At 42.7% G+C, this 19,099-nt stretch overlaps 1 protein-coding gene across 1 annotated transcript in view; it reads right to left on the reverse strand.

The window, feature by feature from the left end:
• The window catches only part of Su(tpl) (Suppressor of Triplolethal), a 184,709-nt gene extending 165,904 nt beyond the window's left edge, over window positions 1-18,805 (reverse strand). The window contains exon 1 of the mRNA XM_076787615.1: window positions 17,841-18,805. Within this exon, the coding sequence (XP_076643730.1) occupies window positions 17,841-17,972 (132 nt within the window). The 5' untranslated portion in view covers window positions 17,973-18,805. The remainder of the gene's footprint in view (window positions 1-17,840) is intronic.
• Window positions 18,806-19,099: the final 294 nt, after the last annotated feature.

Raw genomic sequence — 19,099 nt, forward strand, 5'->3', positions numbered from 1 at the left:
TAATATATTCTGTGAATTCTGTGTGAATGTCCACTACACGATTCTGACGAGGGTCATATATCGGATAGGAGAAACCATTCTTTGATTCACGTCGAACGTAGAAAATGACAGCGACGTTCTAAAGGCCTTGGTTTGCCCAGGAATAAGTTTTCTTTCGATATAAGACAACGGATAGGGACGGCTTTTTCGACTTATTGCGGATGAGGGTACATATTAAGCTGAACATTTATGAGTCCCATTAAGTTTCTTCTCGTCCTAGCACTAAGCAGAGTCGCCAGATTAATACTTGTGTCCCACTGTACCCTTTCCCTTCCACGACGCTATTCCCCCACGCTTCCGCCACGGGCCTGGTCACGTGACGCGTTTCTGGCAGTACTGGCAGAGAAGGGATAACTTTTTCCCCTCAATTCGTGCTCTCTCCCCTCATCTGGCGACGTTGGCACTAAGGCGGTGTCTAGCGGAAACTTCCCAAGACCAAGAGGGTATAGCGATTTTCTTGTTGCGAAGGAGACATCGTCGTCTTATACAGAAAACTGTAATAAATGTTATTTTTTCGTTTAATACAAATTATGATCATTTACTGGTCGGCGTTCATTCACTGGGTGGGCAGGTCACCCTACGTAGCATTGTCACAGAGGGCATCGCGACGATGCGTAACCGAGCCGGCCGAGCGTGTAGAATAATCATTGGCCTGGAATCGCATCGACGCGACGTCAAGAAGAAAACCGACGAAAGGCGGAAAATGAAAAGCCCGACGAACCGAATCGGAAATAACGATTCGATCGGAAGCGGACTGTGTTGATTGAAGACCTTGTTACGCGCGCTGCCGCTGTGCCCTTAATTGGACTACTTGATCCACTCTCGTTTGGAAATTCGTGGGGATCGGAGACAGCTCACCGACTCGGGCAACATATTTTTCACCAGCCGAGAGAGAAGCCCTGCTCTGTTTAATCAGGGACTAATTAAAACCGCGTTATCGAGAGCCTCGTTCGACTCGGTTGTCTGTCTGTACCCGCGGAAAAAGTCCATCTTGGGAGCTCATCGAAAACAGCAACAAAAAAAGATGCATTCCTTTTTCTCTAAAATATTTTCACACGATACGGCGACTGGGAAATCGAAGACGCTTTTTTCGTCCCAAAATGTTGCACGTTTAATCGTCTGTAAAAATATTGACAAATTTTTCTCGTCAGTGGAACCACCGTAGATTTGAAGATCGACCTTCGAATGCAAGGTGTACCGCCATCTTGGCAATCATATAAGCTTACACCGCGAGGGCTCTACCAGAATCGCCGGATCAGGGGTATTGACTCGAATTGAGGGGAAGAAGTTAGCCTCTCTGTGTCAGTACCGGGTTAGTCACGTGACCAGGCCGTGGCGGAAGCGTGGGGATAGAGCGTCGTAGGAATGGGGAGACAAATCTTAATCTAGCGACTCTGTACGAAGCAGCCTTCTTCCCCCACTCTAATTTCCCCTACTACCGCGCTACAGCTGCGGTCCAATCACGTGACGCGTTCCGGTTCTGGCAGAGGGAGGGTAACTTTTTCCCCTCAATTCGTGTTCCCTCCCCTCATCTGGCGACACTGTCACGGAGTTCCCGTTAGTTGCGTGCTACCGACCCCTACCACGAGATATTCAATATACTGGAGCTCGTGGTGGGGATAATGGTCTGCGAAGAAACAACAGATCAACGAAGCACTACGATTGGTTACCTCTTTCGGTCCCGTTGCTACCGTACTTCATTTCTGTAGTAAACGTAGAGTTGCAACGAGCACAGAGATCGCTTTTAACGGAACTAAGGATTTTGGAGAACGACGCCGCTCTCCTCGATACGCGAGAGCGAGATTTCGTTTCAGTTAAAACCCGGAGCTGGAAACACGACGTTCACGCTTCGGGTACTAAAAAAAGAGAAGCTTTTTAAGAAAATCGTTGGGCCGTCCGGGGACATAAAAGCCGCGTACCCTTTTCGCCAGGAAGAAGTTCCGTGGCTGCATTCTTCGCCGCGCGGCGCTTGCACCTTTTTCACGACGCTTTTACACGGCAGCTACAGGGAGAATTTATAGTCTCGAGAGCAGCGACTGATACAATGATACCGTGTCTCGCGTGTAAATAGACGGATTCCGACGATAATTTAATCCCTTCGTCTGAATTTATTCGACGATACCCGCGCGCGGACAATTTAATCACGCCCCGGCATCAATAAAACGATCATTCAACGAAATGCTCACTCGTTTTATATGTAGCACGATAATCGTGTTTATCTCCTATTAATGTACACTCGCGATATTTGAAAAGTTTATGGTCGTTGTGTTGCTTAAGGTTTACGGAACCGTTGAAACGACGGGCCCAAATATTTTTAATTTACGATTGTTGAGACTGTAAACAATGCGTTCAGATTTATTGAACAAATTTATTTCTTTGTATGTATATTACGAAAAAAAAAAAAAAATAGATGAACGTTGGAATAAATCTTGTTATTTTTATAAAGTAATGTAAAATAGTTTTACACTATGCGTTCTAATTCGACTAAGGATCTTTTTAAATAAAAATTTTCTGCATCAATTGAGTCACTCATTTGCCAAAAATGGTTACGTACAATTTAAAGCAGAGCACATATTCAGCTCAATATGATGGTTAAAGGAAAAAATTTTTTATTTTTTATTTTGCATGAAGATGTAGTAATAATACACCTTGAGGAATGTATGTGAAGAAATACTTCTCTTTCAAGGTTCCTTGTACGGAAAGATAATGACTCTGTTATTGCCAGCGAACAAGAACAGAGGTTCATGAAAATTTATTTCGTTGGATAGTTAACCGTTGTATAAAAAACAACACGCGATGCAGGTTCAGCGCAATTTTTCCGAACTGGTTCAGACAGCTCGACGCAGAACAAGGAAAATGCATCGGAGCGCAACCAGCTTCGATATATAAATTGACGCCACCCTGTTTTTCGCGCATGGCTTGCGAGTGGAATAAAAGTCTGGTCGGGTCGGGTCGGGTCGGGTCGGGTCGACTCGGGTAGGACTGAAACGAGAGACGGAACGGAAGCATCTGAAGCCTTCTATACCCACTTATTCCATATTTTCCAAACGTCTCTATCGAATTCCCATCGCGGAAATCTGTTGCCGCACACGCGACAGGTTCGAAGTTCGCAGCTTTCATTTCGATTATTGAATTCGTCCGCGAATTTCGTTCGATTCTCGCTACGCAATATTTCGTCAGCATTTTCATCTTCGAGCGAATACCGGCAAAATAAAATTCCGTATCCACAGGTTCCCGTTCCAAACAGTTCAGTCACGTTTGCCGAGTAAAAGGAGAGAATGCAACGGAGAACGATGAAATTATTATGAACACTTCAAAACTGCTACTTACTTAGTAACAAATGGAGTTAATATTGTACAGGGTGTTTCGAAATTGTATGACCACTACTCCGTGATTCTTCAACTCTGGATCGGTGGAGTTCTGTTTAAAAAATGTACCGCAGAATTGACCTTGACGGCTTTTTCAAAGTCAAACTTTTTTTCCATCGCATTCTATACTACCCATAGCGAAGAACAAAAGTCTCGGAGGAACTACAGGTCTCTCAAAAGTGGTCTAATACAAAACTATGAAAGCATTAGAGGAATTGAATGATGTTATGTTATTCTCGGCTTGCTAAAATTATTAAAAAAAGAAATATGCATACCGTGTTTGCTCTATATATGTCCCAAATGCCTAACCGATCAAAGTCCCAGAACTATCCCCACTGCCGCTAAAATTGTTAAAAGAAGAAATGCATACAGTGTTTGCTCTATATATGTCCCAAATGCCTAGACGATAAAAGTCCTATCCCCTCTGCCTGGTATACCTCGAGAGGGGCCCCAAAGCTGGAGTAGCCTCAGTTGCCGACGAGTGTAAATCGCGTGGATTAAAGAATAGTAGTAGTGTTTTGGACATATATCGAGTAAACAGTATATTTATTAAAGTTCTGTTCCCTACGATACTTTTCATTTTGCACAAAGAAATATGAAATAAAAACACATTTTCTCGGTTTTTTCTCATTTTCTCATTTTCTCATTTTCTCGTCACCGAAGTGACGATAGTGTTTCGGCGTAACGCGTTCGTCTGAATGCGACATAAAGTGTTTCCGTGTAGTAAATAGATTAACCATCTAGTGTCTAGCGGTGGAGAGTTCGCGCATCAATTTAACGGCACACGTCGATCCGAAAGGGCCATTTTCAGCGCGTAGCTTTTATTTTCTTTTTTTTTTTTTTTTTTATCCACTCGGTTCGAACCGGATCCAGTGAATTTACGGGTTCGGGGGACAATCGCGTCGATCAAACGATTTTGCTGGCAAATCGCCGTGTGAACTCCCGCTCCCGTGGCATCGAAACCCTTGATTTCACCGCTCTCGTGGAAATTCGTTGCCGGCGAGAACGCGGCGCACGCCGTGCTGTTACGCCGAAAAATCCGAACGCGAGACGGTTCGTTGCCGAAAACGCGGTGGAAATCGATTTATTTGCTCGTTCTTTTTTTTTCTCCACCGGGTACAAAATGATTTTCTCACGTGACGGAGCGCGTTTCGACGGGACAGTTTTTTGAAAATGCTTTTGACGGTTCTGTTCTCTTTCACACGCAGAAATCGAACCCGACAAGAGTACACTTCCTCTCGCACTTGTCGCTCCGAGATTCCTTTTCCAGCGATATTACAACTCCGACCACAAAACCACATGGAAGTTCGCTTTCTATTAACGATAGAATAACAGCGATTTTTGCTGTGTGAAAACCTGTACGAAGTCTGCCTCTGCAATCTTGCTTCGAACTTTCTTCCACGTTTCCGGGGAATAATTAAATATCATGCAGAATTCCGACGGTTACAAGGCGGAATAGAATAGGCTCATTAGAAGTGTTACCTAAGCAGCTCTTTTATTCAAGACGTACCGCGGTGTTCCTCTCTAATAGGGGCATCAGATTTATTATTTGTAACAGCATCGGGTGCTCTCTTGTATCGGGTTGTTGCGCACGAAATCTCCGATTTTAGAACGCAAATGTTACAAAGACCAAGAAATACAGTCGGCACGTTTATGGGTGTTTCAAAAATTTCGGGAAACAAAGGGCTGATTCCCCGAAGTCATTTGAACTCACTTTTTCCTTAGCGAAAATTTCCGCCTCGGCTTTGTTTTCGAGTTATTAAAGAAAAACACGGACCAATCGGAACGCGGATACAGCGGATGGATTCTGGCGCAGCCAATGGCAACGCTACAGCGGGACCTATCACCGAGTCAGAATCCGTCCGCTGTATCCGCGCTCGGATTGGTCCATATGTTGATCGCTAACAACTCCTGAACAAAGCCGAGATGGAAATTATCGCCAAGGAAAAAGTTACTTTAAATGACCTCAGGGACCTTTCAAGGTTAAAAAAATTTCGAAAAGAGAAATTTTCAGAAAGAAATTCTCGGAACACCCTGTAGATTACTTTCTCATCAAAAAGATTTCTTCCCATGGTGTATCTCGCTGAAAGTTCGAACGAACCTTTGTTCTCCCTTTGTCACCGCATCAGCGTTGCGCGACGCGAGTGAATGACGATCGATTTCCATGTATTAATTTCGTTCAATTGCGCAACCATACGCGCAACCTCGATTCGCCGCGTGTAATTTTCATTTTGATTGCACATAAATTTCGACGGCTCGCGTCGAAACGCGTGAGCGACGATACACGTTTCTTTATCAAATTTATAACGCCTCTGATTTATCACGCGACTGATCAGAGCTGGGAAAAATTTTAACTAGTTTGAGATAGAACACTAAAAAAAAATTGAAATATTGCCGCAAGCAAATACTATTTGAAAATACAACATGTCGCGATGAGTGTGAACACCTTGGTCTAATACTTCACACTTATCGTGTACATAGGAGACACGATTCGGTCTCCTAGTGAGCCAATACTAACGCAATGACAAAACTTTTGACACTATGACGACCTCCGGTTGACCTAGAGATACAAAATATTTTTCTCTTCATTCTAAAGAAAATATTCAATTATTGTTCCCTGCGTTCTAAATAAAATATTATAGTTTTCACACATTTTTCTCTACAAACACAGTTTATATGCGTGTCCCATACACCAAGAAATCCCAAAATACGAATTTTGATTTTAAAACACTCCTAAAAGCTGAGACATAAAAGTTTCAAGGGTAGTAAAACCGTGTCACTGATGTTTCTCAAACAAATAATAAATATTTGCATCTAACAGCTGATTTATGTCCAGCCCCCCCCTCCTAATGTTGTTGAAACAACCCACAGCGACGATCGAGTCCGATTTACTTCGATTGATGCACGAAAATGAAACATCTGCTTCTCTCTCTCTCTTCTCTCTTCTCTCTCTCTCTCTCTCTCTCTCTCTCTCTCTCTCTCTCTCTCTCTCTCTCTCTCTCTCTCTCTCTCTCTCTTCCTCTCTCTCGAAGCCACTTTCAAGCCCGTCGTTATTTCAACTCCCGAAATTTCCGCTCCCTCTGGTGTATTTCACCAGCCACTTTCACCATACATAATTCATATATCGCGCTGTGGATAAATCCTGAATATTTGGACTCGACGAATTACGATAAGAGTAACAGCAATCCTTCAACGACATATGATTAATCGGTGAACGTTGTCGATACCCATATTATCCGATCTTTAGGATCCATATAATTCTGAGGGTCACGTTTTGTTTGTAATGGTCGAGTCCAAAATTGTCCGTCTCAAGTGATTATTTCATCATTAAATGACGATTAAAAAAAAAAAAATAAATTTTAATAAACTACATTCCTGAGAAATATGTGTAAAAGAATTGTTTTTTAATGTTTCCCTGCCTAAAAATAGATCCCCTTTTCTAGAAGTGTTTCTACACATATGGAAGCACTTTTTTTTCACAAATCTGTAATACGAAAATTTTGTGATTGACATCCCCCCAAAATTTCAAATGGTCAGGAATTATTTTTTTCGATTATTTACGAAGAAATAAACTACAAAGAGGCTTTGCAGCAGCCATGAAAGTTTGCCCTGTTTCGTCATTCAGAATCGAAATAGAATAAAGCGATTCGAGGGGAAAAAGGAAAAGATGTTAGCGTAAACAAATCGATGGCACACGAGATTAAGTCGAAACGTGTGCAGTTGATTTGAGGTTCCATCAATTTGTAAACAGCGGACAGTTTCGAACAGGTACGCTTTGCGCGCGTAACTCCCTCGTTACGTGTTACTCGGCGAACCCGAGCAAAGAACATGTAACGAGAGTATACACGTTGTACCGCGATTACAAAGAAATGCGAGTCCGTTCAAGCGACACCGTCGGCCGTAATTACATTTCCGGAACGCGTTCTACGCCTGGGATCATCGGGTTTCATGCTTCATATACATACATACAATGTTCCTGGATCTCATTATCTAATCGGGCTGATAATGGCTCGTCAAACAGAGGGACACGAGGACGGGTCGCCGAGAAATCGAAAAGTCGAAGAATTGCGAGAGGAAAACAACATTCCTACCAAAATCGAAAACTATCAGCGTCGAAATTATTTACACTTCGCATTGTTATTACTTAAATTCTAAACCTACCCCTCGTCAATTTTCATGTTACAATTACCAAAATTATGCATAGTCCAGTGATTGGACTATAATTTTGTTTCTTTTGTAGACAGTTAAAATTCTTTCTGGATTTCTGGAGATTTTCAATTTCCTCTAAACTGTTTGTCTAATCCGAAAAAATACATTTTAATAACCATAACAGGACTACCATCATATAAACACGTGGTCATCCGACAACTTCAATATAAAGTCAGCAATTTTCAGATTCTAGAACTTTTAAAAAATTGATGTTGCAGTCAAAAATTTTGAAAAAATTCACAGTCGTGTGTGCTGTCAGGTAGAATGTCCACGAATTTATTCACAATCTTTTATCAAGCACAGCGGGAGAAGTACAGCATAATTCACTAAACCGTTCTCCCCCTGCCCTTGTGGTAGGGGCGCCGACTTGGAACTTGTCGAGTTTTCCTTGGGGGCCCTGTCGAATGGTATGAAGAAAGATCAATTTGATCTGGAGGGGACATTTGACCCCCCTTGTCTGGCTACATATACCCTTTTCGAGTAAGGAACGAGAGAAACTAGTACCAAACGCCTGTCACTCAAAATCGCAGTGGTAACAATCGTGACCGAAAAATATGTTCCGAGGGATCGAAATGAATCTTGTCCGAGAGGTGTATACGCCTGTGATCGTGAATGGGGGCCCGTAATGGACGAAACGGACGCTTTCTAAATGTTCCGCTCGTTAAAAATACAGGAACGTTGTTACTCGCTCGAGCCCGTGTCCTCGGCGCCAATAAGAAGCCGAGGAATCAAGGCAGGTTGATAGACGCTGAACAAAGCGGAATCGAGGATCTACTGGCGAAACGGTATTATTCGTTTCACGAGCATTCAGGTTGTTTTCCATAAATAACGACGCCGTCCCACGCGTGCAACATGTTTTACGGGAACCATATGCTTGAAGCGACGGCGGACTCTTATCAGCCATGATCGTATCGACTGTTACTTAAGGGGGGGGACGACGACATTGACTTTGAGAATTTTTGTTATTTCGACAAATTGTTATATTAATAAAACATTTAGCACTGAAATTGTGTCACACTCTTATCTACAGAATAATAAATATTTAAACGGTTTTTCAAGGAAGCCGTTTGCCGTAACCATTGTACTTCCGTTATTTTTTTATCCGAATCAAAAAAGGAAAAGTTCTGCTTAAAGTAGACCAAGACAACTAGTACTAATCATAACCGATTTCGATTTTCTCCATTTTTCGCAAAATGGAAATTTGAACATAAAAGTCTTTTTTTACGCGAATGAGTCTATTATTTATTTTAAAAAGAACTATGCTGTTCAGGAGCAAAATTCTACGACAAAAACTAGATAATTGCGTCAAGTATGCCTGTAAAAAATTTAAAAGAAATTGGCCCATTAGTTTCTGAGATACAATGGTTTCGAAAAATCGTCTAAACATGGTTGCCACGCCACTTCTTTTGAATGTTCTCTAACGAGAATTTAGTGTTCTGTGGATAAAAGTGTGACACAACTTATGTAGCAAATGTTTTGTTAATTTAACCATTTGTTGAAGTGAGAAAAAATTCTCAGTCACTTTACGACCTCCTAGACATATGTCCCCCCTTGACCTGTATTAAGCGACAGACACTTACGATATAAAGTAAACCAATTCGGGAAACACATGTGTTCCAAGAGTTTATGGAAAAGTTAAGAATAGCTGAGCAAATGGGATTGTTTAAAATAATTTAGGCCACGAAGGCAAAAGCGACTTGTGTATAGGAGCGTGAAACTCGGCGTTCTGACAGTCTGTGTGCAGTACTCCCTTGACCGAGCAAATATTTGATATGTAGATCACTCTCTTCGACTGCCTAGGGCCCGAAGACACGGTGTCCTAACGGTGTCGTTCCCCGTGCACGGTTCCAGTCAACGAAACCGCCGTTTCTAATGGCTAGGCCATTCCTTGCACGAGAGCTTAATTCGAATCACGCTCGCAGAGGTAATACATATTCTCGGTTTGTAAAATTTCCAACCGTCGCGCCGGCCACGGCCCGTTCCCCCGGATCGTTATTCAAGTTTCGAGGAACAGCTGTGCTACTCGAAGGGGGCCCCACGCCTCTTTTCTTACGGGGTTATGCCACGTACCCGGGCCGAACTGGCCTCTGGGAGAGTCGAGGCCCCGGAAGGCCTCTGTGTGAATCTCTCGCTGCGTTTTAAAGGAACGCGCGCACGTTGCTTAACCTGTGTTCCTTCTCTCCATTCCTCCGGAGAGTTGCGCTTCTGCTCTCCCAAGATGCTCTGCGACCGTGAACTCCTCTCAAATGATTTTCCCTCCTCAATTCGATATATCTCGTATGATCCTTTTTTTTTTCACAATTTTCCCACTCTTTCCTGCAATTTGATTGTTTTTAATGGAAATTGAAAATTTATATGGGTAATTCAGTTCAATATTTGAATTTCTTCAAATTTTTGCACAGTTTTGTTGTTCCAACCTTCTGTTATCAGCGGCCACATATGGGCGACACTAATTTCCGACCAAATTTTACAATTCTATTTCTATTCTAATTTTACGGTAAACCGAGTTTTATTAGGATTTCTAAAATGCAAAAGAGTTGAAGTAGTATCCACTATTATAAATTCCAAGTTTCGATTATGTGGAAATTTTTCGCTAGATTTTCATCTTAACTCATTGAATAACATTTAATTCTGTTACAAAGTGTCCATACTGATATAAATAATATTGTATCTACACTAATTGCTTTCAAATGTTTGTCATTTTAATTTCATTTAGAGTATAGAATTTTAGTATATATAACTTAGTATATAATTTAGTATGGAATGTAGTATGTAATGTAGTATATAATGTAGTATATATTGTAGTATACAATTTAGTATATAATTGAAAACTCACGCGGTGAAAGTAGTGAAAGGATTAGAGGAATTTGAAAATACAGATGTATCATTTTCACCTTAACTCTAGGTCTGCGAACCACTAAAAGTGACTATTTGACATTGCGTTGTAAAAACAACAAAATTCTAATTATTTATCTTTTCGGCCATTTTTATTGTAACATGTGCTCAAAGAAACGAATCTATTGAACAATTCTTCGCAAGTGCGTCCTTGCACTCTTAATAATTATAAATGAAAAAATTTCGAATCCGTCATTTTCACGGGCCTCGTAAATCTAGCGTCAATTAAAGTAGAAATGACTATTTGGCTCCTGTTTCTTCAAATTGACAATTCCCATCTTGCATAAAAGTCCCGCAGTCCATTAATTACCTTCGAAAGTGATAAAATAGAGAAACGCTGTTTTCGAGGATAAGTAGGAAACCATTCGCGGTCTAGGCGTTAATTCGAACGGGGAAAGAGTCGTCCGCGGATCGACGTCGAAACGCTCGCGTCCCGCGCGTACGTGCAAGCGCATTCGAATCTCCTTGTCCCCGGGCGCAGTTGCATAATGCCGCGGAACGCAATGTCGCGAGCCTATGCGCCGAAGGCATTGCATCGAATGCAAACGGGGAAAATACGCAACGGCCTGGGACGGTGTAAAAAAAAATCGGCAGAGAGGGGGCGAGAGAGTGGGGGGAAGGGCGGGGCGGGGGTTGATGGCAACGTAGTTTTGCGTCCATCAAGTAATTCAGGCCAGGGGCCGTGTGTTAACGACCACGGCGACCTTGAATGTCAAGACTCCATCATGGACGTCTGCATGCGAACGAGCACAATAGACAGGTATGTCCCTGTTCTATCTATCTGCGACGAATTCGTCGAATCTTTCAACTATTCCCCCGCTTGTTCGTCAACTGATCTACCTGCACGCTGCAAGGCTCGAGTGACGCGGCTGGGGTCGACTTGAATAAATCAGACGCCATAACTCTCGTCCGGGACAGCTTATGAACCCCATAACATCTCATTAAATTTTAGAAATATTTGTTCAAATTTGAACTGTTCTTATTTATTTATTTTACTACATCTATGCACCTGAATGAAGCACGATTTTCTAAGACGGGTGGGGAACGAGTATTACAGAGAAAAATATATTTACAATAATATTGGACTGGAGCGAAAGATTGATTTTATGCATTTATAATAAAAATGGCCTGGTCAAGATTCCAAAGACCAATGAATGATTTTATATTACTTAAACTTCCCACAATTATTAAAACAGGACAGACATTTTCATTTCGCTTTTGTTTCTTGCAATTGAAGAATTTTTATTTTTTATTCCTGGGCACAGATCGACCGCAATTTCCATATTGTCCACGTTGTCCCGAGATTCTTAAGGGTAGAGTGCGACTTGTACCGACTCGGCCCGGTCAGCAGACACTTGGCGACCAAAAGTCCCAGATTACGATGTTTTGAACGTATTATGATGAATCATAAGGGCTCTTGCCTCTAACATGCCAGAGACTTTTACCTGCTTTTACTACCCCAATCCCTTTTACTGTATCGTCCGTTCTCTTAGAAAGGACAAGTGAGACACGCCAATTTTGGTGCTGTTTTAGTATTACATAAAAATCGCAAATATGTTTCTTTTTGCTTTCAGCCGTACCGTCAAGGGGTGAAAACACAACGCATTTTCCATTTTATTCTACCATTCTACCAAGAGTTAATGTTGCATAAGTAAATTCTTTAGATGTAGATTAATACAGATACAATACAGTTTCTAATCAAATTACGAGATTTTCGCCCCGAAAGTTGGGGTTTGTATCAAAACATGCTCGGAGTGTTAAGGGTTGATACTGTGTAATAAAATTCTTCAGAAATAGGTTTAGTACAGTACAGTTTCTAATGGAATTACGTAATTGAGAGACGCGCCGTTTGAAAATTTCCATCTGCGCCCGATAGTTTCGACAAAGTGAACCGTTCAACCTTGAGAACGGTATTGACCCCTTTGACGCGAAGGCTGACGAAACAAATGTCTGTCAAATATTTCCGCGAGTACTACAGCACGGTAAAAGCGCATCGAAGTTGTCTCGCTTGGCTAGCGTCCTTGTTACTCCAAATCGTGTGGCCCGTGGTTTCGTCGGATCGATCGACCCACCCCGCACAGCCACCCACACAATTAATTCGAACAATGAATTGCCCATGATCGACACCTACGAGCTGGATTTCCGTGTCTGTATAACAGTGACAATCGCGCGGTTTGTTTTTTCGCGGGAACGAATTGCAGGTCGAGGTCGGCGGGTCGCGTTTGCACGTAGAAAACGGTCTCGAGCTCGAGCAATTGGATAATGTCCCTGACGTAACGTCGTTTCCTGAATCTTCGGCGTTGAACGGCCGCCGATCGATCCGGTTAATTAAAAAACGATTATGGGACAGCGAATTATGTTAACACACGAACGCACTTCGCGAACCACGACTCGACTCGAACTCTTTGACCGTGAACCGAACATGCACGAGCAAGACGTCATAACGCGATCCCTGCTTTGCGACGTGTCGCGAATAAAATGGTTCTCGCCTAATTCCGAACGCGATTTCGGCTCGGTTGTCGCTGAATCCGACCGATAACGTCGCGACCGTTTTTCAAAATAATTGGAATCGTCTCCTTACTCGGCGGTTCAGCGAAAAAAAAGGTAAAATCTGCTGCGGAATTTTTTGGCAAGGATCTAGCTACGGACAGCTGTTCTCTGGTAGGTCAGTGTGCTGTTTGCAAATGGAGACTCGGTCCGATGGACATTGTACCCGATGTCGCCTGATTAAAACTTGTCTCCCACTCCACCCTTCCCCTTCTACGACGCTATTCCCCCACGGGCCGGTCACGTGACGCGTTTCGTCTCCCTCGTGCACGTGTCACAATGTCACGTGACTGATCTCTGTACTGGCAGAGAAAGGGTAACTGTATTCCCCTCAATTCCCCTGATCTGGCGACACCACTCTGTCCAGAGTCCTCAGATTAAGACTTGTCTCCCCACTCCACCCTTCCCCTTCTACGACGCTATTCCCCCACGCTAACACCACATTGACAGAGAGAGGGTAACTGTATTCCCCTCAATTGGAGCCAATTCCCCAATAGGGGCGTATTTGTACCAATCTTTTCGATCGAATCAGTGGGATTACATAATTTTGGAAACAGAACTGTTTGAGCCTTTCGCTCCGAGACACGGTTACCGGGTTCGCGATGGTGCAAGCAGGCCCGAACCAAGTCTCTCTTGCGTCTAAATTCGTATTTTCAGGTACGTTTTGTTTCGTGATTTGTGTGATGACACGACATTGTTCTTCCTCGGACAATGCAAATATTGCTCCACATTCTTGACCACTTTCCAAAACGAATTTCGAGCGTTCTCGCGCAACAGATGTGTCACCGATTCCAGCGAAAAACAACGACCGAACGGATTTTATATCGATCGCTCTCGTTAGATGATATTTATTACTCGTGTAGTCGATAACTGTGAATAATAAATTCGTATAAAAATAATGTTTTAGCTGCGCGGTGACTCCGCAGTGACGTACATAAAACGGCGCGAGGCTTTTTAACACGATCCAACGGAAAAAATGCAATCGTCGGGGTTTCGCTATGTAAATATTTTCCGTTAGCGGAATTTTCAAAGGAACCACCGTCGCTGCTCTGTCGAATCTGATGAATAAGAAAACAATTCGCGCCGGGAACCAAGCGTGAGACAGCTGCTGGAGGTTGCGAAATTGCGATCGCGTTTAGTAAAGTTCGATGTCAAAGACGTCTTACGTCAGTGATAAAACGTACGTCACAGATAACGAACCGTCGGCCAGTGAGTCGTCCGCTCGCAGGAGAGTCCGGCAACATATGGAAAGCGAAATTTTTCACGGTTCTCGTTCGACAACCACGGTCGTCGGTCGTGAAATTTCGTGCACCGGACGAACCGGAGTCGGTTATTTTCGAAGCTACACGAATCGAGTCGATGCACAGTGTGGCCGACCTCACGAGAACCGGCAGAAAATTAATAACTTCCAAACTAATCCGTTTTCGACCCGGCACCCCTAATACCTGTTTAAACGGGACACGAAGGCGTATCGAGTAATGAAAAAGAAAATACAATGTTGCTAAAAACCGTCGAAGTGATCCTCATTTTTTCATTAAATAACAACCTTTTTGTTAATTTTTCGATTGCAATTTATCGCCGTATTGTTACTGACCAACTTTTGTTTGAACCATTTTTTTATCAGTTTACCGGAAATGCGTGAAAAATAAAATCAATTGTTATTTGAAGTACAATATGTCGAGAAGCAGTGTGCGCAATATAGGAGAGCTACTTTGTGGGAAAAAATTGGGACAAATGGTTAGTATTTAAAAAGAAACCTCTCTGGGACTCGAAAGGCCTTATAATAATAAACGTAACTTGTAAATATCAAATTAATTAAATAGCAAATAGCAAATTCAGAAAATATATCGAGTTCTATATTCGATTTACGCTACAGCTTTAACAATAAATTCATATGTTTAGCAGAAATGTTGGTATTACAAAATACATTACTACTGTTCTACGGGAACAATTTTCTTACATTTCATACTTCGAAAATTATACTTTTTAGTGCGATACCGCGGAGCGCGTTACAGGGGGGGGGGGGGGGAAGATGAGCGATGACCCATGCAAACTTCGTGCAGATATTTCCAAATTCTTTTACCCGTCGTCCAGAGATCCCGTGTATTCTGTTTCTCTTTGGTTTTTCGCTTTTCAGAAAATCGTTTCGTGCACGCGTTTCTACACGGGACACGCGGGGCCCCTGAAGCATTGCATGCGGTCGGTTTTAGCGCCGATATTTTGACGAAAGGCACGCCCCTTCGACGACTTTACTTTCGAATCTCGTCCGAGAGGTTAGGATACACCAGGTGGTGCAAGAATCTGGCGATCGCGTCGATTTTCTAGACAAAGCCGCGCAGCTCTCATGCCCGTATTTACAAGCGATGCATACAGACTTTCAAATAATAGCATATCTTAACATTTCTATTCTATAAAGCTACCTTCATTTTCGCGGATATTTTGAAAATATTAATTTTGTTGCTCCGTACTATCTGCATTTAAATTTTGTTGCTCCGTTCTATCTGCATTTGAATTTTGTTGCTGCTCACATGCGTGGAATGTGCTACCTTACTCGGCCATGTTTGTATTTTGCCACTGTTTTAATTTTTTCCTGCACGAAGCAGAGTAAAATTGCAAAATTTCCATACATTCATTTTCGCGGATATTTTGAAAATACTAATTTTGTTGCCATTCAAATGCATATATTATGCTATCTACTCAGATATATTTATGTTTTGCTCCTATTTTAAATTTCTATAATCACTTCGTTCCTGTTGGCCTACGAAGCAGATAACACCACGGAGAACTGCGAATATGCTTAAAATTATTTGCATTATCGTGCATTTCTCATAATTCGATTCATCTGTAAAATGGAGAAAATAATTATCAAATGAGGAAAAGGCAGCGGTCGATGCTTACAGAGATATGGGACTTGTATAATTACGAAATAATTAATCGAGTATATACGAGTATAAATAATTATGTGAATATAGGTGAAATTTATGGGGGAAAAATGTTTTAGAGGTGGTAATTGAAACTCATCGAAGAGACAACGTTCATTGTTGATGTCTGTGGCTAAAATGTAGCACATTTTCAAGCCGAAGCAGCCAATTTTAAATACTTTTGTACGGCTGGACAAACGATGGACTATTGTACTTTGTATTATTCGAAAATTGTTGTGCCAATTCTGTTACATAAACAGCAACTTTGAGCGCACTTTCTCAATATTTATTTGCAGTGTCAGAATGAAAATATTTCTTTTTCCGCTCATTCGGTATTGCGTGACAGTCATGCGTATTCCAGCGAGTGCAAAAGCGCATTAATAGTGAACAACCATAACCACTACGGGACCGCGTGAAGTAATTTTATGGCGATGTACGGTGCGACATGCTGTGGCCAAAAATCGAACGTATGGTCGTTCGATGATGTCATCAGTCGTTAAGTAAACTACGAGAATGTTAACATGAATTCCCGAAAAAAATCGACGGAGGTTTAGTCACTATTGATTATGAATGAAAACCTAAGAAAATCGACAGATTTGTTCGAATGATCGTTCCTGAAATCGATATTATTTATTTAACCGTCATCGTGTGTGGTTAGACACTCGGATAAGTATTGAAGATATAGTAACCCTCTAGTAAATCAGTCAAAGAGATAACAAATTTTTTCATTACAATCAGGTAAGACATATGTTATATCTCTGTCTTTTAAGGTTCAATATGCTTTCAAAAATAAGTATAATTAATATAGGTTCAGTAATTGGGTCCCTCACACTATGAAGAACTAATAAAATTTGTCAAAAAAAAAATCCGCCTTGCTCGAGGACTGTACACATTTTCCGGGTGTTTGTCCCGAACCCCCATTTAAATGCCGCGTCGATTTTTAAATGACGACTACAAATGAAAGCAAAAAAAAAAAGATGGTCGAAGAGCAGACCGCAGAAATGCACGATTCTAAAAGCAGGAGGATGATGATTCATCTATTTTCACGTAGCGCGACTGTAAAAAGTAATACGGTCCGAGTAGTAATTTATTCGGTGGATATCGTGTTGTTCGTATCGAGACGGGGGAAAGCCAGCCGCCGCGTTTTCGATTCGATTCTAGAGCGGTCTGTAAGTCGGACTAACAAGCTAACTGCCTTGTCAGTCCTCTTATTACGTAATGTCGTTGTCAAACCATACGGACACACCGAAGGCGATGCAGTCGAGCGAGTCAAGTTCGCGAAAAGGGCACCTCTCTCGCGCGCGATCATTTCGGATCGAACCGGGTTGAATTTTTCTGTCGGCCGTGCGCCGAGGCAACGGAGAAAAAGTGTTTGCGGGCCACTAACCAGCTGCTAACGAGAGCCAACGTGGCCTCGTACGCGTTCCTTCCACGATCTTTTTTGCGCTGGTTTCGACAACGACTGGTAGTAACACATTTATATCGTCGCAGTCACGAATAATAACGCTCGCGACAGGTTTCAGCGGTGCAGTTACGATAATTCGAATGGATGGCCAGCGACCAACGAAATTCCACGCGAAATATGGCGAGCTAGTTGACGATCGGGTGTCTCTTTCCTTGGCACGACATTACGACACATGCACGCGCACACGTAGACGGGCCCCACGCACACGGATCAACGAGCCGAGTGAACGAGCTCGCGTGCGCGCGCGCGCACTCACCGTTCCGTGGCGACGCGCGTGTAGAGGCTCGTACGTACACGCCTACACACGCGGAGCGCCACAAGCTCGCGATCCTAGCCTATACATAAGGAAAAGTGGCGAAGGCGAAACGATTGAAATTTCGATTAGGATTCGCTTACCCGATTCTTGAGGAAGTCGTCGATGGCACGTTGCGCCGAGTCTGTGAGCTTCACGAAGATCAGGGACTTGTTTTCGTGAAAATTACTATGCGACGACAACCCATACTGGACACCTGCCACCAGCGCCGCCATTTCTCTGTCTCTCAGCAGCGGGTTCTCTCTCGCACACGTCCCCCTCGTAAAAGCGCACACAGCTGACGACGTCCTTGTTGGTTAAACGAAGCACTTTTTTTTCTCCTTTCCGTTACCTTTACCTTTTTCTTTTTTTTTCTTCTTCTCCGTTACTTCTTTTAACTATGCGATACGAAACAGCTCATGCTACGTTGAACGCGATAGCACTTGTCGCGATGGTATTTCCACCAGTGGAACAAAACGTGTAACAAGACGGAGAGAGAAAACAGAAGGGAAGAGAAAAAAAGAAGGTAGAGAGACAGAGAAGAGAGAAAAAGACATAGAACCCCCCCCCGAAACAGAGGATTCTCTCGCACTGGCCCGCAGCTCTGACACCACACGCGTCTCCTCGGGTTTTCCTTCGACGCGTAATTTCCTTTTTTTATATATATATATATATGTGTGTGTATATATATATTTCTTCTTGTATTCACCGCTCTCCACCTTTTGTCACTGCTTTACGCGGTTCGTTCTCCTCGTCACGCTTCGAAAGTGGTAGCACCCGCGCGTAAACCACCCTCTCGCACGTTCCTGGTCCTCGGTTCCTCTCAACCGTCACATATTAGCGCGCCGACACGTTTCATTTCAGATTTTTCTCGCGATTGGAGAGAGCACAGCGCCCGTCGTTTTGCCGTAAGGAACTACACAACTACACTTTCGAACGACCACCTGGTAGGCGGGGCTTACGGGAGAAGAGCCGACCAATCCCGAGACGCGTTCAGATAGCGTGCGACTGTCGACCGTACTGTCCTCCTGCGGTCGCAGTCAACGATCGACTGACATTGTTTTTCTGCGCCGTATGCTTTCTTATGTACTACTGCTGCCATCTGGTCGCATATTTTCGCAATACCATTCCTTCTGCAAAATAATCAAACAGGTTTGCAGGTCTTCATAATTCTATCAGTTGAATCGATTGATATTCATATTGTACAATAGAATGAATATATTCTATAATTGGTAACCTCAAGTTTTCATATTTGTAATTAGATATATCAGAACATATGCCGTTGCAGCAACCACATGGCAATTGGAATTATCTGGTCGTTTCCAATTGTTACATGGTTACAATAAATTGTGTACTTACTCAT

The sequence above is a fragment of the Halictus rubicundus genome, chromosome 5 (assembly GCF_050948215.1).
Source record: "Halictus rubicundus isolate RS-2024b chromosome 5, iyHalRubi1_principal, whole genome shotgun sequence".
Lineage (NCBI taxonomy): Eukaryota > Metazoa > Arthropoda > Insecta > Hymenoptera > Halictidae > Halictus > Halictus rubicundus.